This window comes from Monodelphis domestica, chromosome 4 (genome assembly GCF_027887165.1).
Source record: "Monodelphis domestica isolate mMonDom1 chromosome 4, mMonDom1.pri, whole genome shotgun sequence".
Lineage (NCBI taxonomy): Eukaryota > Metazoa > Chordata > Mammalia > Didelphimorphia > Didelphidae > Monodelphis > Monodelphis domestica.
Genome location: NC_077230.1, coordinates 55,239,752 through 55,258,514, shown reverse-complemented (window position 1 = coordinate 55,258,514; position 18,763 = coordinate 55,239,752). Strand labels below are relative to the sequence as shown.

At 35.4% G+C, this 18,763-nt stretch overlaps 1 protein-coding gene across 7 annotated transcripts in view; it reads right to left on the bottom strand.

Annotated features, from left to right (window-relative positions):
- The window catches only part of ST3GAL6 (ST3 beta-galactoside alpha-2,3-sialyltransferase 6), an 86,104-nt gene that overhangs the window by 56,356 nt on the left and 10,985 nt on the right, over window positions 1-18,763 (bottom strand). For all 7 annotated transcript variants that reach the window (XM_007493597.3, XM_007493599.3, XM_007493595.3 and 4 more), the window contains one exon: window positions 3,967-4,061. Coding sequence is in view for 3 of the 7 variants with exons in the window: in XM_007493593.2 (XP_007493655.1) it covers window positions 3,967-4,061 (95 nt within the window). In the remaining 4 variants the exon portion in view is untranslated. The remainder of the gene's footprint in view (window positions 1-3,966; window positions 4,062-18,763) is intronic.

Here is an 18,763-nt window from a genome sequence, read left to right as displayed (position 1 = left end):
CATTAAACTGATAAGTCAAGGTATGTGAAAAGAAGCTCAAGTTAAGAATACAGCTAGTAAAACTTTTGACAGTGGGATGGAGGACAATCAGAGATTAAAGTCTCAAAGGCATTTGGTAATAAAACCTATTATTCCTGAATTTCTGAATATTAGAGGTATACAGTGTTTAGAGCTAAAGGAATGTTTCTCTTCCAGTATAACCAGCTTGGGATAGGAAGTCCAAGATAAGCAAAACAATTGTACAAGATCACACTGATAGGAAGCAGCTGCTCTGGAATTCAAATAGTCAGGTCTTCTAACTATAAATCTGTAGCTCTTTTTGCTACATTCCTATGGCTTCTATTTAAGATATAGTGATAAATTAAAAATTATCTGTAGAGAGACCATTTGAAACTAAATTTGATTCATGCCCTTCCCAATACATGATTATCTATACTGCAAGACTATGCTTGTGAAAGGGAAGATTTTACACAGAGTTGAAATGGAATACAGGAGAAGCAGGAGTGACAGACAAGGCAGTTAGAATGGTCAGGAGTAGGGACTTCTGGGAACCAACAAAGTCTCTGAGGGAGTTCAGTTCTGAACCCTGGAGTGAAACAGCTCCAATTCCCACCTCGGGATTGAAAACCCACCATTTCCTTAGGATTTCCTGATGATATCCAATGCCCACAGTGACAGGGAATTGATCCTATTTTTCTTTTATTCAAGACCTGTGTGGACCAACTGGACATTCAGCTGCCTGAGAGGGCTTTGAGAGTCAAGCCTGTGGTCTCTCAAAGAGGAGGGTCTTTCTTACTAGGTGGAACAATCAGGAGAATAAGAGATGAGAGATAACTTAGTGCTCAGACCTGTGCATAGGTGTCACTCAGTGTTCTGCCATTGCATGGGATTTTCATTTATTTTATAGATTCAGTGAGTACATGCTTTTCTGGCACACAATTTCATTCTCAACATACAGATTTCCATAGAACCTAACAACAGATACAAAGCCTAAGAAGATAGTTAACAAAATATTGTTGCTAAGTGCAGGGTCAGAGGGTAGAATCAACATGATACAGATTTATTTTGGGGAATTCCGAGCACAGATTTGCCAGAATTTTTATGCCTAGAAAACAAGGGTCCTATCTAAGTGGGTATATAAGAATCCTTAGGTTTAATTTTGTAAATGAGATCTAGTAATATTCTGAGAGGACAGAGTGGGATATCTGTAATAACACCCGCTAGCATGTTGCTCTCATCTATTTTTCCTGGGGCTAAGTAAGAATAATAATCATAACAATTCCAAATAATAAGAGGATGTTAGTGAGGGAAGTCACACAGAATGGGCTGAGTGGATGATTACATCCTGCCAAGGAACCACTTTGTGACCTCCTGGTTTCCATGAGTGACCTTGTCAAAACATCATGGCTTAATGGCTCCCAGAAAGAGGGTTTTACCCTGAAGGGCTGGCTGAGTCAGCCCTAAAGCCTGAAACATCTCCCTATGTGCCAGCTACACTTAAATACATTTGTTGTTTCTTTAATATTAAATTAGGTTAGCCAGCATAGGAGAATCAAGAAGACAGAGAAGGCTTCCAGTCCAGTCCCAGCTGTTGGCCAAAGCCAAAAGGACCCAACATGGAGGAAACAAGATTAATTTAGAAGGATACTGCCAAGCCTCAGCCATTTGGCTTTGCCAGTAGATAATAGCACAGCTACCACTGACTTTCAGATTCTACAAGAGGGAATGTTAAGTAGAGTTTTCTATAATATAGATTTAAAAGAATAAATCAAAGAGAAAAATTAGAAAGCTGATAGGGGTGAAATGATTAAAATAAAATCTCTTCCTTTAACTGTGAAACTTTAATTGAAAGAAAACTAGAGATCCTGAAACTGACTAGCCTCTCTCAGACTTTTAATCAAATTCAATTAAAAGTTTTTCATTCAAAAGTTTTTTTTCTAGGCATGGGATTGGTCCTTATGTAGACCAATCCCATGCCTGAAAGTAAGGGACATGACCCCTCCCTAGCACAGGATTGGTCCAATTCAAGCCCAATCCCACACCAGGTATGGTCCCTCCCCCAGCATGGGATTGGTCCATTCAAGACCAATCCCATGCCAGGAAGTAGGAGGGACCTCTGAGGCACACTGGGGGATGTAGTTCCCCTGGCCACACATTTTGAAACTCACATGGGTCTTGTGAATTTATTCTGATACTCCACAGACTTTATTTTTTCTTAATTATTTCCTATTTCATGGTTTGCTCTCAAAGTTACCTGGGCCCAATTCTGCCAGAGTTAGATGTTAGATCAGTTATTGGATTCTTGCAGATAGACTTTGTTTGGCAAAGTCTCGGGGGTCTTCTAGAATCTAACTCTCCAGGTCTCATCTCTGGGTATGGGAACACAAGCTTCAATAGTCATCTCTTTTTCTTTGGCTTTCCTTAATTTGAATCCTTCTTTACTCTCTGGCTTTGGGTCTGAGAAAGTCCCTTCTGGGCTCTGATCTGCCTAGAGAAAAAGATCATTCCTTTTTCAACCGTTACAAGATTCCCTCCACTAGTTTTAGGCCACATGAAGCTTGTAGTCATTTCCCTCACCCTTTTCAGAGTTCTGACAGCCAGCTAGCAGTACTCTTGTGCTTTTACTCTCTCTCTCTCTCTCTCTCTCTCTCTCTCTCTCTCTCTCTCTCTCTCTCTCTCTCTCTCTCTCTCTCTCTCTCCCTCCTGGTTGATTTGAAGTAATACTGCTAGTCGCTGTAATAGCTGGTAGCACCCAAAAAGTCAGCTTCTCTGCCCTTAGAAAAGACTATGGGTGTCCTCCTCTCTGGAATCAATGTGACCCTTTAGGCTACTATGATCTCTTCCAGGCTGCTTCCAGCAAAAACCTCCTTTTAGAATGAATTTCTCTTCTTATTCAAACTCTGAGCCCCTCAATGGTCCACCCATTAAATTCCTGTTTCCAAGTACCCCTTTCCTTCTAGTTGATTGGTGGGAAGGCGATAATAAACTCTTCTGTGGAGCTACTGTCTCCAAGTATTAAAAGATGTGTTGATTTAATTTCGGTGGTTTTATTGAGTTCTTTATAGAATTTCTGCCCTTTTTCATCTTGCACAACAGATGTTAGTGCACCAATTGAAATTCTCTTCATAGTAGTCTTTTTGCTTAGAGCAAGAGCACTGTAGAGTAAGATCACAAAGCATCTAAAGAAGTGATGTTTTCATTTCCTTTGGGCAAACGTGGAAGTTTGCTTCTTTTAGCTCCTTTGTTTACTTCTTCCAGGAGAACTTAAGAATCACTTGCCTGCAATTTTTTTTTTACATTTTGATTTTATTGACAGTGAAAATATTAATATTGATATGATTCCTGTTTGTGTATTGTCAAATTCTCAACTTGTTAAGGAAAAAAATCAAAATCAGCACAAAATTAGATGAATAAAAATGGGAAGATCTGAAATACAAGTTAAAGAATTCTATTTTCACCTATTTATTAAGCAATTGATGCCCCTCCAAATTTGGAATGTATAAAAGAATATGTATCAATATGAACTATCATCATTTTCAGGGGAAATTTAATTGATGCAAAGCAAGAAGGGCCAGAAATCATATTACCTGATCTTGCTGTTTAGCAGAGATATGGCATCTAAAGACAAAACTGATTAAGAACATGACTCATTGCCAAACTCTTATGTAGGAGGATGGAGGAATTTTATGAACAGGATCATTTCATTAAAAAACAGAAAACAGTGGAGAGAAAAACACATTAACAGAAAGATTAGTGTAAGACCCAGTTCAAAGTACATTTAAATATAAGCCTGAATAGATAAACTAAAAGTTGTATAAAGCTCTCTTAGCATTTTTATAGCAAACTTATTTTGCTTTCAATTGCAATGGATACATCACATTGGACTCCACTATCACACTCAATCCGGCAGCTTAAGAAAACAGAAACGAATTCTAATTAAAGATAAAATGAACAAAATTGTGTCACCTCCTGCATGAACTTCCTCTGAATATATTTTGTCTAGTCCAGCTTTTAAGAAAAATCTTCTCTTGAAGGTGCTGAAGGATGGATTTTGAAGATACCTGAAAAGAGAAGAAGTAAACTATAAGAAATATTAAAATATTTCTTACTCCTCAAAAAGGAAACTCAGGATATTAATAGCTACCAACTGCTACGCCTAATTTCTCTCCTCTACAATATCTTTACTAGAATAATTTACACCTGTATCAAGGGTGTCAAATTGAATTCTGGAGACCCCAAGTTTGCCCCTGCCCCTTAAAAACTCAAGTACAAGGCTCACCTGTTTTGGACTAAACTATAGACATTAAAGTGTTTGAGGACCCTGGTTTGGTGAGATTGGATATGATTGGAGATGTAGACTCTAAATGATCACCCTAGTGCAAATATCAATAATATGGAAATAGGTCTTGATCAACAACACATGTAAAACCCAGTGGAATTGTGTGTCGGCTATGGGAGGAGGTGGAAGAAAGGGAGGGAAAGAACATAATTCTTGAAGCCATGGAAAAATATTCTAAATTAACTAATTAAATAAAATTCTCAAAAGAAAGAAATAAAATAAAATAAAATATAACTTTTGCAAGGAAAAAAAAGGCTTCTCTCATTGTATTAAAGTCCTCTCTCAGGAAGGTTTGACCCTTTCCTTTGTATTCCTTATAGTTGACTGTTCCCTCATACCCCAGCTCTAGCTGCAACCTCTTTGCAGCCTGCTTGCAGCTCGTCTATGCATGCTTGCTGTACCAAGTTCTCCAGAGGGTATAAAAAACTCCCAAGTTCTGTCACTCTTTGTAGAAAGCATCTAGTGCCATCTTCTCCCAGGAATATGTTCCCAGAGTCCCCAGGGACTTGTGTAGTTCTTGGCCCCAGGCTCTGTGTAGTGGCCAATTATTGGACCTATCCCTTTCCTGATTAAAGACTTGATTTTTCTGACTTCTTTAATAGTTCTGTGGTATTTCCAAAAATAACAACAAAAAAGGCAAAACCATGACAATAGAATAAACAGGCATTTGCAAATGATAATCCAGAACAGACCACATCTTTACAGTCATACACCTGATGGAAAAGTGCAGAGAATAGTATTCCATTGAACTTATTGTTTGATTCTAAAATGGTATTTGGATTTGGAAGCAAAATGAAATTTGGGAAGATTTTCCTCCAATAAGGTATAACTCATGTAATTTGCTAAAATCATACAAGTTTCCTAATAAACTTGGTAGGTCTACCTTATGATTACTCATAGAAAGAAAGGCATAAAACAAGGAGATATTTGTTCTCCAAAGATGACTGCTACCGCCATGGAGAATGTCCAGCAGGATCCCAAGTGGATAAAGAATATTTATTTTTGGACCATAATATGCAATTATACAGACAGCTCAGTGTACCAATCCATTTAATTACATAACCTTGATATATATACATATATATGTATATAAGAAAGGTCTATGGCTGAAAAAGTTGTGCCAATCATGTAGCAAAAACACATGATAACAGATGGAAAACCCACTTGCTTCACCAGTAGAAATTAGCATTAGTATTAATACTAGGAATCCTACAGGAAGGTCCTAGGATGTTGGCTAGATCTCCTGAGAAGAATTTACCATGATACAAAGGAGTAACATGTAATAAGGAGGTATGACTTGGTCATGATTTCTACTTTTAGAGTATATGAGATTTTTCAAGAATTTCAGTAATTCAGATATTTCAGTGAAATCAAAGACACTTTTAAGTATTAGAATCTGAGATGATGATGAAATATCCATTTATAATTACACAACAAGTAGCTAAAATTATAGGGCTAACGAAGTCAGGGCTAGAGAAAGACATTTCAGAAAAACAGTAAGACCTCATTTTAAGCAAACTGCAAACTGCACATGAAAATTCAGGCATATGCAACTGGCAATAAAAAAATTAAAAACTGGAAATTGATCACAAGTTCTCAGGGAACTTAAGTTGAAGTTCAAAAACCAAGTAATAAAGATGGAGGAACAATGGGAAGAAAAGTGGGAGAAAGGAATGCAAGTAATTCCAAGGGAAATTAACAGTTTAAAAGACAGAATCTCTCACTTAGAAAAACAGGCATAGAAATCACATGAAATAATAAGCAAATTGGAGACCAGAATTGACTTGCTAGAAGCCATGAAAAGCAGATTAGACCAAGCCACAAGGGAAAATCAAAAGATCATAGCTAAAAACCAGTCTTTAAAGACTAGAATTGGGCAAGTAGAAGCTAATACAAGACAGTAAGAACTAATAAAGCAAAATCAAAAGAATGACAAAATAGAGGGAAACATCAAATATCTCATTTAGAAGACAACAGACTTTGAAAACAGGTCCAGGAGAGACAATTTGAGAATCATATGTCTACCTGAAAACCTGAAAAAAAAAACCAAAAGCCTTGACATCATATTACAAGAAATTATCGAAAAGAATAGATGATATTCTTGAACAAGAAGGCAAAATAGACATTGAAAGAGTCCATAGTTCACCTTCTAGAAAAACTATGGGAGTAGAAACACAGAAGAAAAAAAAAACTACTTGATTACATGGGTCAAGGGGATATGGTAGGGAATGTAGACTAAATGAACATCCTAATGCAAGCACCAACAATATGGAAATAGGTTTTGATCAAGGACACATGTAATACCCAGTGAAATTGTGCATCAGGTACAGGAAGATTGGGGCGAGGGGAGGGAGGGAAATAATATGATTCTTGTAACCAAGGAATAAGGTTATACATTGACTAAATAAATTAATTTTAAAAATTTGTATAAAGGAAGGAAACTAAATATGCCACATTGGGAGAATAAATAAATTGTTAATAAGTAACATATTGATACACTATAAAAATTACAAAGATGTCTGAAAAGACTTATGAAATAAGAAAAAGCAAAAAAAGCTGAATCAGATTAATGGAATATGTACTACGAACATATGAAGAAAATTAATAAATGGTTTGAAGTTCTTGATGTAGACTTAAAGGGAGAAATTTTAAAAAATGTCAATACTTTTAATACATTAAAAGCATTCAATTAAATGTAAAAATTTATTAAATAAACATTATTTTTTACTGGCTAAAAAAAAGAAAACACTAGAAAGCAAAGGAAGAGAAGGACCTTTCCTAAAAATAAGAATAGTATATATTTAAAACCATAAGCAAACATTGTTTGCAATGGAGATAAATTAGAAGCTTTCCTAATAAGATCAGGAGTGAAACAAGGATCCCCATTATCACCTCTATTATTTAACATTGTGCTAGAAACACTAGTAATAGCAAGAAATTGAAGGTATTAAAATAGGCAATGAAGAGACTAAACTATCACTCTTTGTAGATGCTATGATGATCTACTTAAAGTATCCTAGAGAATACACTAAAAAGATATTGGAAATAATCAACAAATTTAACAAAATTGCAGGATACAAAATACACCCACATAAATCATCAGCATTTCTATATATTTCCAAAACATCTCAGCAGCAAGAGTTAGAAAGAGAAATTTGATTTAAAATCACTCTAGACAATATAAAATATTTAGAAATCTATTTGCCACAACAAACACAGGAATTATATGAACACAACTACACAACACTTTCTACACAATTAAAACTAGATCTAAATATTTGGAAAAACCGTAATTGCTCATGGGTAGGATGAGCTAACATAAGAAAAATGACAATCCTACCCAAATTAATTTGCTTATTCAGTGCCATACCTATCAAACTATGAACTTTTTTACTGAATTAGAAAAAATTATAACAAGAGTTCATTTGGAAGAACAAAAGCTCAAGAATATTAAGGGAAATAATGAAAAAATGTGAAGGATGGAGACCTAGCTGTACCATATCTTAAACTGCACTATAAAGCAGTGGTCATCAAAACAATTTGGTACTGGCTAAGAGACAGAAAGGAGGATCATTGGAATAGACTTGGGGTAAATGACCTCAGCAAGATAGTGTACAATAAACCCAAAGATCTCAGCTTTTGAGACAAAAACACACTATTTGCCAAAAATAAAAAGTTGGGAATATTGGAAAACAGAATGGGAGAGACTAGGTTTAGATCAACATCTCACACCCTACACCAAGATAAATTTAGAATGGGTAAGTGACTTAAATATAAAGAAGGAAACTATAAGTAAATTAGGTGAACACTGAATAATATACCTGTCAGATCTATAGGAAAGGAAAGATTTTAAAACCAAGCAAGAGATGAAGAATATTACAAAATGTAAAATTAATAATTTTGATTACATTCAATTACAAGGTTTTGTACAAACAAAAACCAGTGCAACAAAAATTATAAGGGAAGCAACAAATTGGGGAAAAATCTTTATAACAAAAACCTCTGACAAAGGTCTAATTAGTCAAATTAATAAGGAGATAATTCAATTGTACAAAAATCAAGCCATTATTAATTAATAAATGGGCAAGGGACATGAATAGACAATTTTCAGATAAAGAAATCAAAACTATCAATAAGCACATTAAAAAGTGCTTTCAATCTCTTATAATTATAGAAATGCAAATTAAAACAACTGTGAGGTATCACCTCATACCTAGCAGATTGGCTAATATGACAGCAAAGGAAAATAATAATTGTTGGAGGGAATGTGAAAAATTGGAACACTAATGCATTGCTGGTGGAGTTGTGAATTTTCCAACCATTCTGGATGACAATTTGGAACTATGCCCAAAGGACTTTAAAAGACTGCCTGCCCTGAGGCTTTAAAAATTGCTCTATAGCAAAAAAATGAATAACATGGAAATAGGTATCAAGTGATATCATTTGTATTCCCAGTGGAATTGCTTGTCAGCTCTTGGAGGGGAAAGAGAAGAGGGGAGGGAAAGAAAATTACTCATGTAAACATAGAAAAATTTTAAAAATAAAAATTTAAATAAACAAATCATTTTTTTAAAAAATCTAACATGTCTACTTTCTGGCTTTCCTGAAGTCCCACTTTCTGTAATAATTCTTTCCCTGTTAATGTTAATGACTTCTCTCTGAAATCACTCTCAACATCCTATAACCATTAACTATTCTATATATTCTTAGTTTTTAATTTTTTTCCCCAAGAGAAAAGTTCCTTGAGAGTAGGATCTAGGTTTGACCTAGCATTTTTTTGTTTCCCCCGCATGTAGCATAGATCTGAGTACATAGGTGGTGTTTAATAAATGCTAATTGATGTACTTATTTGTACATCACCTTCCAATTTTGACATTCTATAACTTTAGTAATATAGACCTAAGTATTTCTTTTTAAAAATTGCTATCATCATTTTACCACAGCTTTAGTTTATATATTATATCAGTTGCTTTTCAATGCCTTCCTTCATAGAGAGCAGAAACTGAACTCTCAGATCACTCCACTTTGCAACTGGTGTCCTGCCTGGTCTCAACTCCATAGAACAAGTTACTTCCAGGTATTCCCTTCCCTCTTTCCCTAATCCTTTTTTTTTTTCATTCTGTGTCCTGTCTTCCCCATTAGACCCCATATACTTATTGAGGGCAAGTACTGTCTTTCTTGTCATTAAGTGTATCCCCAGCTCTTAGCACAGTGCCTGGCAGGTCACAGGCACTTAATAAATGTTTATTGGATTATTGGATTAGATTTAACCTTTTAGTGCTTTAGGAAAATATCTAAGATTAAAAATTACCCAGAAGGTGCCAGCCTGCCTTCATAGAGGAAGTTTGTGTTGAGAATTTCTAGAAAAGTGAAGAAACCACATATCCAATCCCTCTACGATATCATAGAAAAAATTTCTGTTTTCTTTTATACATTGTATTAAATAGCTTTTGAGATCCATTCCAATTACCAAAATCTAGGTTCTAATATACACATTGCAGCAGCATCCATGTCTGTTTTCCCCAACTAAGGAGACTGAGGCAGAAGCAGTTATTATGGATAATACATGGTTTAGGAGTTTTATCGTCATTTCAGTAAAAAGATGATATTAGTACACGTAGAATGTAAGCAGTTTGAGATAGACTCTGGTGTTTGTAATAGAGAGACTTAATATAAAATAAATGCTTAACAAATGTGTGTCAAAAATAATTATATATTATTGTATCAGTATATTATATGAAATAAGCTCTGAAAAAGTTAAAATTCTGACTGTATGCATTTTGAGGGCTGCCTAGGTGGTGCAGTGATAGAGTACTGAACCTAGAGTTGAGAAGACTTGCCTTCCTTAGTTCAAATCTGACTCCAGACTTTATTAACTATGTGACCCTGGGAAAGTAATTTAATATGTTTGCCTCAGTTTCCTCATCTGTAAAATGGACTGGAGAAGGAAATGGCAAACTACTCTAGTGTTTTTGCCAAGAAAACCGAAATGGGGTCATGAAAACTTGGACATGACTGAAATGACTGAACAACAACAAAAATGCATTTTAAAGTCATCTAAGTATACATAACAATGAATAAAGCAAAACTTTAAGATTTTAAAAAATAGGTCAGCTCAAACAGTGATTCAAAAAACTTTCCAAGATGTACTTAGGATGTCTGTTAGTCAAGTGAATATGATATAATATATCAATAAAAAAACCATTAAATAATTCATATCAAGTAAACATACATCTCACATATATTGTTTTAAAAGGATGCTATTACCATAAGATCAGTTAGGCATCAATTTGCTTTTTTCTGTTAATGGTGCTAGATTATAGAAGTCATACACAAACCCAGTCACATTCCTGAGTAAACTGCCACAATTTTATAATGAAAAAAAAAACAACACTAAACTGGAAGCCAGAAAAGTTGAATTTGTAGGATCAAAACAATTCAAGCAGAAAGGGATGTTAGAGTTCCTTTAATCCGGGAATTCATTAGCTGTCTAGTGATGCCTAAAGGCCCTTTCTCAAAATAGTTATTAATTTAATTTTGAACATTTTTAAAAATTAAATTTTGAGTTCCAAACTCTCTCTTTTCTACCTCAGAATAACATTTTAAATGTATAAAGTAAATTACATAGGATTACAAATGAAACCAATTAAGCTGAAATCTAGTTTTCTATAATTTATTTAACTGACAGATCCCAAATTAAAAAAAAAAAAAAACATGATTAATCCATCTCTCTCGAGTTTTGGCTCCAAAATCTGTTGTGATTTCTTGAACTAAGAAACAGTATGGTATCATGGATAAATGGAGTACTGGACTTGGAGTCAGGAAGACTTGGGTTAAAAATCAAAACTTGGGGTCCTAATTAGCTTTATAACCCTGGGCTAACTGCTTAAACCTCCATGTACCTCACGAAAATCTTTAAGTGGTAACTAATAAATCAAAGCCAGGTTGAAATGTGCATTGGTGAAGGGTCCACCAATACTCTAATGAGAAAAACAGAATACCTCTTCCATGGCTGAGTAATCTTGGGCAAGTTGCTTAACTCTCTAAGCCTCAGATTTTCATCAAATAGATCATACCTGCCCTACCTAGAATAAAGAATTATTTCATTATGAGGACAAATGAAACCAGACATATTCAAAAGCTCTGTGACTTTTAAAGTAATATCCCAATACAAAATAGTATCACAGCATATCAAAGAAGAGTCTCCAAAGGAATCACTAGGCAGATAATATTTTTTGATGGTCTAGATCTTCTGGTTTGAGAAAATAAATTATCTTTGTTTAAATATGTAGATGATGAAGGTGTGTGAGACTGACTCCAATGATTAAACTCTCCAAGTCGTAGCTTATTCTATTAGAGTTGGGTCCCATCAGCCAGTTGCTCATTCCATACCAGCTCTCATGGTTTCTGCAATGAGAAAACTAAGTGACTTTGGGTTTCTCAAAAACAGTCTTTGTCCCAGACTCTCTAAGTCTGTTAGTTGTCATTTTGGAACTATTTTCTGTTATCCTTCAATCCCGGCAAGGATAATGTTAGTTATAATTTTGTACACTCTTTGTATTCCCAAGCCTGGGAAGCTGATTAGTGCATACTCGCTTATCATGCTAAAAAATGTTACTATACCCCAAAATATGCACCCAAGAGTTTTTGTTTCCCTTGCCCTGGCAATTTGTCTTCCCCTCTTCCTGGAACTCTTCACACCATGCCCAGATCCCTCTCTCGATCTGGCCCTTCCAGCCCCTTTTCCCACTTCCCTTTGTTAGAAAAAATATTTATGCAGCTGCTTACCATCTTATGATTTGAGTTCCTTGGCAACAGGCTGAGTTGCTCCACTTGCAAATGTAGGTCTTGCTTAGTAAAGATTATCTTGATTTTAAAGCCATTGTATTTTGGTAATTCCTTCCCTTGTGGAAAGGGAGATCAGTCTAATCTTCCTCTTGGGAACAGAGGGACTTGGAAACTTCACAAGGGTCTGCGCTTGTCACAGCACCCCAGGGTGTTTGCTCTCCCTACGAGGGGCCAAAGTTTCTGAGAGGTCATGCCTCAGTTTATAGGTTCTATATAAGCAAAGGATGAATTCTCTCATCAGAATGATAACATTAGCAAATTTCTGTATGACACAAAGAGTACGTTAATATTTCATAGACAGAAGATCAGTTTTTAAATAATTAGAATATAAAATATGCTGGATACTAACTTTATACTGAACAAAATTTAACCTTTTTTTAAGTGAATTCAGAAAGCCTCAAAATCTTTGTATCACTTAAGCTTGTTTGCTTCAGAGCTGTAGAAAGGAATGGCAAACCACTCCAAAATATCCAGTCATTATCCTAGGAATAATTCTGCCAATAAACAATTCATTTGGATTCTAAGTAATTGGAAGCTCTCATATAACTGAGTCATGTAGCGAAGGCATCATCCACCTTATAGAAGTGGACCCAGAAAAGTTGGCTGTAAAGTAAGTCTTATTTTCTCATTATTTCTCATTCTAAAGACCAGAAATGTGTGCTATTAAAAAAGGAAGCTTCCCTCCTAATCTCTCAAGTAATTCTGAATGTATAAAGCATAAAGTCTGTTTCATAGCTTGCTAGGCTTCAGAAACTAGATGCCAGCAGAGCATTTCCCATACAAAACAAAGAGAATTCCTCCCATGTTTAAGGATTATGTGCTGTCAGTGCTCAAATTCAGATCTCTTTCTCCACATGTTATGATGACTAAGAATGCAGGCCAAAGCAGTATACTGGCCCTTCCCCAATCTGAGAACCCGTCACTGGGATTTTGTTTTGAACAAGTTGGTTCAGGATGGTGAATTCCCATTATAGAAACTCTCCCTTCACCAGTGCAGATTAGTAACTGGTTTGTAACTCACAGCCTTAATTTCTATTGAGAGGTCATGTGGCTTGCCCCTAATTATAGGTCTAGTATTCATCAGCGACAGGACTTGAACCCAGGGTTTCCAGGTTCCAAGACTGGCCCTCTTTTTCACCATTGAACACTGCCTCTCTGAATTAATAAGCCCCTAGAGATAAAGGGAATTCATTTTTCCTCCCTCTCTCAAGCAAAAGTTTCAGAATTTTTCCCCTCAGGTTTGTTTTGTTTTGTTTTTTCCCCTTGAAACCAAAAGAACTTTACATGTCCTTGACTATCAACATTTTTCCTCCTCAAAAGTTGTGTTGGCATGCCAGTTCATTCAGAATGACTCTAAGCTATCTTGATATTTGGAAGGTTGATGTTCCCTAAACAATTCTGTCTCTCATCGTCATTGCTTGATTAAAAGGAACTTTATTCAATAATCAGTCAGTTATCACTATTCAATCAATGTATTAATAAGGTGTTGTGAATTCCAAAACTGGAATACCACCATCTTGCAGGGTGACCTGCCCAAAGTCCAAATGGAAGAGAGATAGAGATGTTCTCCCAGTGTTTGTTTGTGGACAACACTGTGTTGATTACTTGAAGACTTAGAATTCACGGGATCTTTTCAGTAAGATCTACTGCCTTTCCAAAGAGAGCAGCCTAGCTATCCACAAGGAAAAAACAAACAAGCAGACAGAGAAAGCATATTGTTCAGGCAATCCACTGAGTTGGCCCACTCATTTATCTTGGACACAAAGAACAGAAGAATAATGAGTTCAGCCCAAAATTAAATAGGAGGAAGAAATTTCACGGCACTCCTAAACAATCCCAAACTGCTTCCTTTCTGTTGCATTAGTCTGTATTTTTAACATCAGTATTTTCTTTCAAGAGGGGCAGCTAGATGGCACAGTGGATAGAGTTTTGGACTTGAAGTTAGTACGATTCATCTTCCCGAGTTCAAACCTAGCCTAAGGCATTTACTATCCATTTGGTCTTGTATAAGTCACTTAGCCCTCTTTGCCTCAGTTTCTTCATCAGTAAAGTGAACTGGAGAAGGAAATGGAAAACCACTCTAGTATCTTTGACTAGAAAATGGGGTCACAAAGAGTCAGAAATGACTGAAAAACAACTAAACAACAATAAAAATTTCCTTTAATAATGTTATTCAGCCATACATCACCATAACCTCCAGAGAATAAAAATTTCAAATAATACAAAGGATAATGAAGAGGCACACAGCCAGGCTATGAAAGTTATAGCCTATTATAACAATTATTTGAGGGCAAAACATGACATAAAAAGGATATAAAAGATGAAGCATCTAGGCTATATATGATCAGAAAACTAGGAAGACACTCCATGTAATGGAATGGAAGGGTAACAAATGGAATGCCCACTGGTAACCGTGAAATGTTAAAATATTTAGAAAAAGGCCTCTAGTACTTCACTGAGTAGATCTTCTAGTCCAGGGCCTCAAAAATTTTTCTTGTGTCAAAGTCTCCTTGATGTGACAACCTGGTGAAGCCTATGAACCCTTTCCCAGAATAATGTTTCTAACTAATAGGAAGAAAATTCAAAATTTTGGCTAGAGGTCAATGAAAAATGAAGATTTACATTTTTTTCCCATTCAAGTTCACAAACCTTCTGAAATATATATATATATATATATATGTGTGTGTGTGTGTGTGTGTGTGTGTGTGTGTGTGTGTGTGTGTGTGTGTGTATACAGTCCCCAGGCTAGGAATACTTGCTCTATACTCTATGAGTTAGTAGGAAGAAGAATCTAAAAGATGAATAGGCATGGACGAATTTCAATCTTTAGTGCTAAAAGTCATAGAGATATCATTGAGATCAGGTATTCAGCTCTGGAGACAATTAGATGGTAGCTTAAAACTTCATGACAACTATCGAATCACCATCACTTAGTGTAACCACTATAAATTGTATGTGTATATAAATCATGGATTTTAAAAATCAAATGTTAAATTTCTCTTTTAAATAAAGATTGCCACTTTGTTTCTAAAATATAAACCTAGCAACTTAAATTTCTATTAAAGAGTATTTTATCGTCTAATTGCTAGGAAAGACGACATTGAAAATGATGGAAAATAGAGATTAGAGAAAAAAGAAATTTGGCTTTACTACCTGTCTCTCTTTTTAAAAATCTTGATTAATTGGTGGGAAAAAAATCAAGCTTACTTTATAAAGAAATTGACCAAAGGTAATGCTGGTTCTTTCACTCTAGGTAAGCTACAAAATTATCCATAACACTGACTTTGAGAAAAAGAACTTAATCTTTCCTTAGAGTTTCAGTTTCAATCAGTCAACCAGTTGACCAAAAGTATTTGCTAAGTATCTACTACTGTGTTATCCGAATTGTGCTAAGTGCAGAGTGATAGATTAAAAAAAAAAGATGATATAATTACTGACCCAAAGAATAATAGCTGAAGAGACAACAAGATTTTACATACAGGATAGCACATGATAACAAATTAAGTGCCAGACTTACATTCAGGAAGATTTATGTTCAAACAGTTAAAATCAATTACCTCCAAGATTCCTTTCGGCTTTAAATCTATGCTCCTATATAACCAAATTAAATAATGTTGTAAGACCTATTAGTAAAGAATAAAAGCTTGCTTCAAACATTACTTTTATGCACTATGAGAATTAAAGAGTGCTTCCAACATTAAACTAAATCAAATAATGTTAAAACAAATTTAATATTAAGAATCAGCAAGGATTTCCATTAAGATACATTTGCAAGGATGGAATATAGAAAAGGCATGCATGGTTGACCTGGGCACTGGAAAGAAAATTGGAAAAATGGAGAAGTAGATAGAGAGCTAGACCTGGAATTAGGAAGAGTGGGGTTCAAAGAAGATGTTTATACTTATTAGCTGTATGATTCTGAAAAAGTCACTTTGCCACTGATTGCCTCAATTTCTCCACCTGTAAAATAGGGATGATAATAGCACCTACTTCTAAGCATTGTTGTGAGGATTAAAATGGCATAACATATGCAAAATGTTTTCTAAATCTTAAAGTACTATATCAATGCTAGCTATGAATATTTATGAATCTATACAAATGTTCCAGGATAGAAGATACAAAAATGTTTTTTTGGAACAAAAAAAAAATGGGGAAGGATAGTAAATTGCAAATTATATTTAACATAGTAAAACATTTAAGACTGTTTTGACACTCAAAATATCAACTGAAAGCATTTAAACCATCATGCTAGTTCTACTATACTAACCTATTGTTCTTCCATCCATGTTTTTGTGAAGAAAACCTCAAATTGGGTCACAAAGTCAGATATGACTGAGATAACTGAATAACAAAAATGATTGTTTTTCTCATAAAATAGTCAACTAGCTATGTGGGAATAAACTAAAGTTTTAAAATGAATTTGTACACAATAAGCCTAAAGGGTATATGAGAACTTATGAGCATAACTATGAAGTCTCAGGCACTTAAAATGGTACTATGAACTATGTGTAAATTCAGTCATAAATTCCATATAATTGGTAGGTGGTGGTTGTTTTAAGCAGGTTTACTGTGTAAATATTGTGATAGTCATTGTGGAAAAATAAAAAGGGAAAGAATTCATAAAAACATGTTTGAGGAATTTAGAATCTAAAAGGAGAAATGACTAAAGAAGATTTAATGAAGGACTTCCAGGTAAGCATGGCAGCAGCCTAGATGCAGGATGCTTCCTCTCCTCAGACCCACCAATATAGATTACCTCAAAAGACCCAAAAAAATAATTTTCATAAGAATGAAAGGACTCTCCAGTAGGGCTCAGCATTGAAGGTACATGGGATTTGGTCATTTCCACACTATAAGGGGGTGAAAAAGCTCCCACCCAAATGTGTGCTGATCTACCTTCCCCCATCCCACCTACAGAGCCAGAGTCAGAGCCACCGAGCAACAGAATCAGCTAGTGAGCAAGGGACACCTCTGGAGTGAGCAAGGGGAACCTCTAGGTCCTTGGGAGCTGACTAAAAATACCAAGAACCTACCCCTGAGAGTAGCTACACCTGAAACCCCAGTGGGCTGGGGAGCTCAGACCATGGGCACTCTCGGCAAGGAGGCGCAGACAAAGGCAGCAAACAGCAGAAGCTTCTGATATTCAAGAGCTTGCCTCAGGCAAAATCCCTGCTCCTTTACTCCATACACAGAGAGCCTACCCATCTCATTCAGATCGCTGAGTAAAAAGGGATGGAAAACCCCCCACAGTGATGGCAAATTGTATCAAGGAGCCACAACCTCCATCTACCACCACAAAAAAAAAAAAAGGCATTGGCTCTTGAAAAATTTTACAGAGGAAAAACCCAGGCTACAGAGGAAATTCAAACAATGCCAAAACCTTAAAAAAAATGGAAATTGTCCGCAAGCTCTTGAAGAGTTTAAATAGGAGATCATCCAAAAGATGGAAGCCTTCTGGAAATAAAAGTGAGAAATAGTTGAAAGAGAAAATAACAGTTTGAGGGACAAGAACTCCAATTGGAGAAACAGATGGAAGCCACAAAAAGCAGGATAGGCCAAACCGAAAAGGAAATTCAAAAGATTGAAGCAGAAAACAAAAAGATTATCAAAGAAAACAAGGACTTAAGGACCAGACTTGGGTACTGGAAACCAATGATGTTGCAAAACACCAAGAATTAATAGAGCAAAGTCAAAAGACTGACAAAATAGAAGAAAACATAAAATATCTCACTGACAAGATGATGGATCAAGAAAACAGACCACAACAAGAAAATCTGAGAATCATTGGTATACCTGAAAAGTCAGAAATAAACAGAAATCTTGACATCATACTACAAAAAATCATCCAAGAAAACTGTCCTGATGTTCTTGAACAAGGGGGCAAAATAGATATTGAAAGAGTTCATAGAACACCCTCTACACTAAATCCTCAAAAGACAACTCCCAGGAATGTAATTGCCAAATTCTAAAACTTTCAAGTTAAGGAGAAAATTCTACAAGAATCCAAAAAGAGACAATTCAGATAACAAGGAGCACCAATCAGGATCACACAAGACCTGCCAGCTTCCACACTAAAGGACCACAAGGCCTGGAACATGATTTTCAGAAAGGTAAGAGAACTGGGTCTTCAATCAAGGATCACCTATCCATCAAAACTGACTATATACTTCCAGGGGAAAGTATGGGCATTTAACAAAATAGAAGATTTCCAAGTATTTGTAAAGAAAGGACCAGAACTAAGTGGAAATACTGATATCCAAACACAAAGATCAAGAGAAACATGAAAAGGTAAATAAGAAAGAGAGGAAAAGGGGGAAAATATTTTTTTATTCAAACTCTCTTCTTTAAGGGCTACAATTAGATCAAATTATTTATATTAATATATGGGGGAAATGTTATTTGTAACTCAAAAATTGAATTCATTATTATAGTAATTAGCAGAATCATTCATAGGAAATGTTTGGGGCATTAAGGGCTATAAAATGATATGCAAAAAAAAAAAGAAAAAGGGTTGGGGGAATTGAAGATGGTACAAAGAGATACTTGAAGAAATAAAATAAATAGGATAATCTTTAT